The following is a 1,407-nucleotide window of genomic DNA, read 5'->3' as shown; positions in this document are numbered from 1 at the left end:
TATAATAGATTTTAATTCATGTGTAAGAATGTCAACAAAAATATCATTAAAATAATTTAGATATATATTTGTTCAATTCAATAGTTAACAATTTAAAAATATTTTTTAATTATTTCATCTATAAAATACATAGTTTTAAAGTTTCATTCATCAATGATGATTTCTTCAATTCAATATAAAAGTATTAACATCTTAAAAGTGAACCAAGTACATCTTCGTCGATTTTCAAAATTAATTGTCTCATATTTGTTGTTTTCTTAATTTTCATAGAATTCATATTCACAAATATATATGAAGTATAAAAAAAAATATAAAATAAAATAATATTTTAAAAATAAAAATAATAACCATGATACTTTTAAAATACGTATTCATAAGTAAATATCAAACACGCAATCAATGCAAATACTTATCTATTTTTGAAATATCAGGACTTCAATAAAGAACCAAAGGCAGTAATGATTCCATGTAAAACTAAAATGATGCATTTATAAACAGAGTAAATAGATAAATCAAATAGGAGTTGTAGATAAAATGACCCAGTTGGTTAAAAAAATTAGGCACGGTTAACTTGAGATCAAGCGAGAGGACTACGGCGGGGATGACAACCGTGCTCCAGCTATATGTTTTGACTTATATTCATTCACGATATTGCACACTAGCGGTACTCAAAAGTTAAAAATAAAAATAAGAGAAATTTTTATTTATTTTTATTAATTTCTTAAAACTAAAATAAAACGAATATGAAAAGAGTAAAAAAGAAAAAGCCAACGGACAAAAAGGAAAAAAGTGGGTTTGAAAATTGGAAGTGGGAATAAAAAAAAGAGTGAACCGATATTTTAATTTATTTTTAATGAAAAATACCGGAGGCAAAGAGACTGTGTGCAGACTTACTAGTTGCTACTTACCGGTCACTATACTACTAGTAAGTGAGAGTGAGTGAAGAAGAAAAAGAAAAGAAAATAAAAAAGGGGTTGTGGTTGAATCAAATTGAAGTCCGAAATCATGGCTGTTTCTTTAACAATTATAGTACTCATAATCTCTCTGCATCTCTTAGCCTTTGTCTTCGCTATTGGAGCTGAAAAACGTCGTAGCGAGGTAATCCCTATCTCTTATTAACTATCTTCTTTTCTTTTTAAAGTTGTTTACTCTATTTCCGTTTTTCAGGCTAAAGTTGTTCCCGATGAGTACGACGATCGAACTTTCTGTGTTTATACCACTGACGCTTCCACCGTTTACGGTCTTTCCGCCTTCGCTCTCTTGTTTCTCAGCCACGCCGCCCTTAACGCCGTCACCAGATGCCTCTGCTGTGGTAAAGGTCTTGTCTCTGGTTGCTCCACCACTTTCTCCGTCCTCTTCTTCGTTCTCTCATGGTAACGTTACTATTATCACACCGTTTTATTTCAT

The 1,407-nt window shown here is 30.7% G+C and overlaps 1 protein-coding gene across 1 annotated transcript in view; it reads left to right on the top strand.

The window, feature by feature from the left end:
- The first annotated feature begins 879 nt into the window (after window positions 1-879).
- LOC101514353 (uncharacterized) overlaps window positions 880-1,407 on the top strand; it is a 2,043-nt gene continuing 1,515 nt past the window's right edge. Inside the window, exons 1-2 of the mRNA XM_004496998.4 lie at window positions 880-1,098; window positions 1,168-1,373. Of these exons, the coding sequence (XP_004497055.1) occupies window positions 1,006-1,098; window positions 1,168-1,373 (299 nt within the window). The 5' untranslated portion in view covers window positions 880-1,005. The remainder of the gene's footprint in view (window positions 1,099-1,167; window positions 1,374-1,407) is intronic.

This window comes from Cicer arietinum, chromosome 4, assembly GCF_000331145.2.
Source record: "Cicer arietinum cultivar CDC Frontier isolate Library 1 chromosome 4, Cicar.CDCFrontier_v2.0, whole genome shotgun sequence".
Lineage (NCBI taxonomy): Eukaryota > Viridiplantae > Streptophyta > Magnoliopsida > Fabales > Fabaceae > Cicer > Cicer arietinum.
Note: the sequence above shows the minus strand (reverse complement) of the source record. Positions and strands in the feature narration are given on the sequence as shown.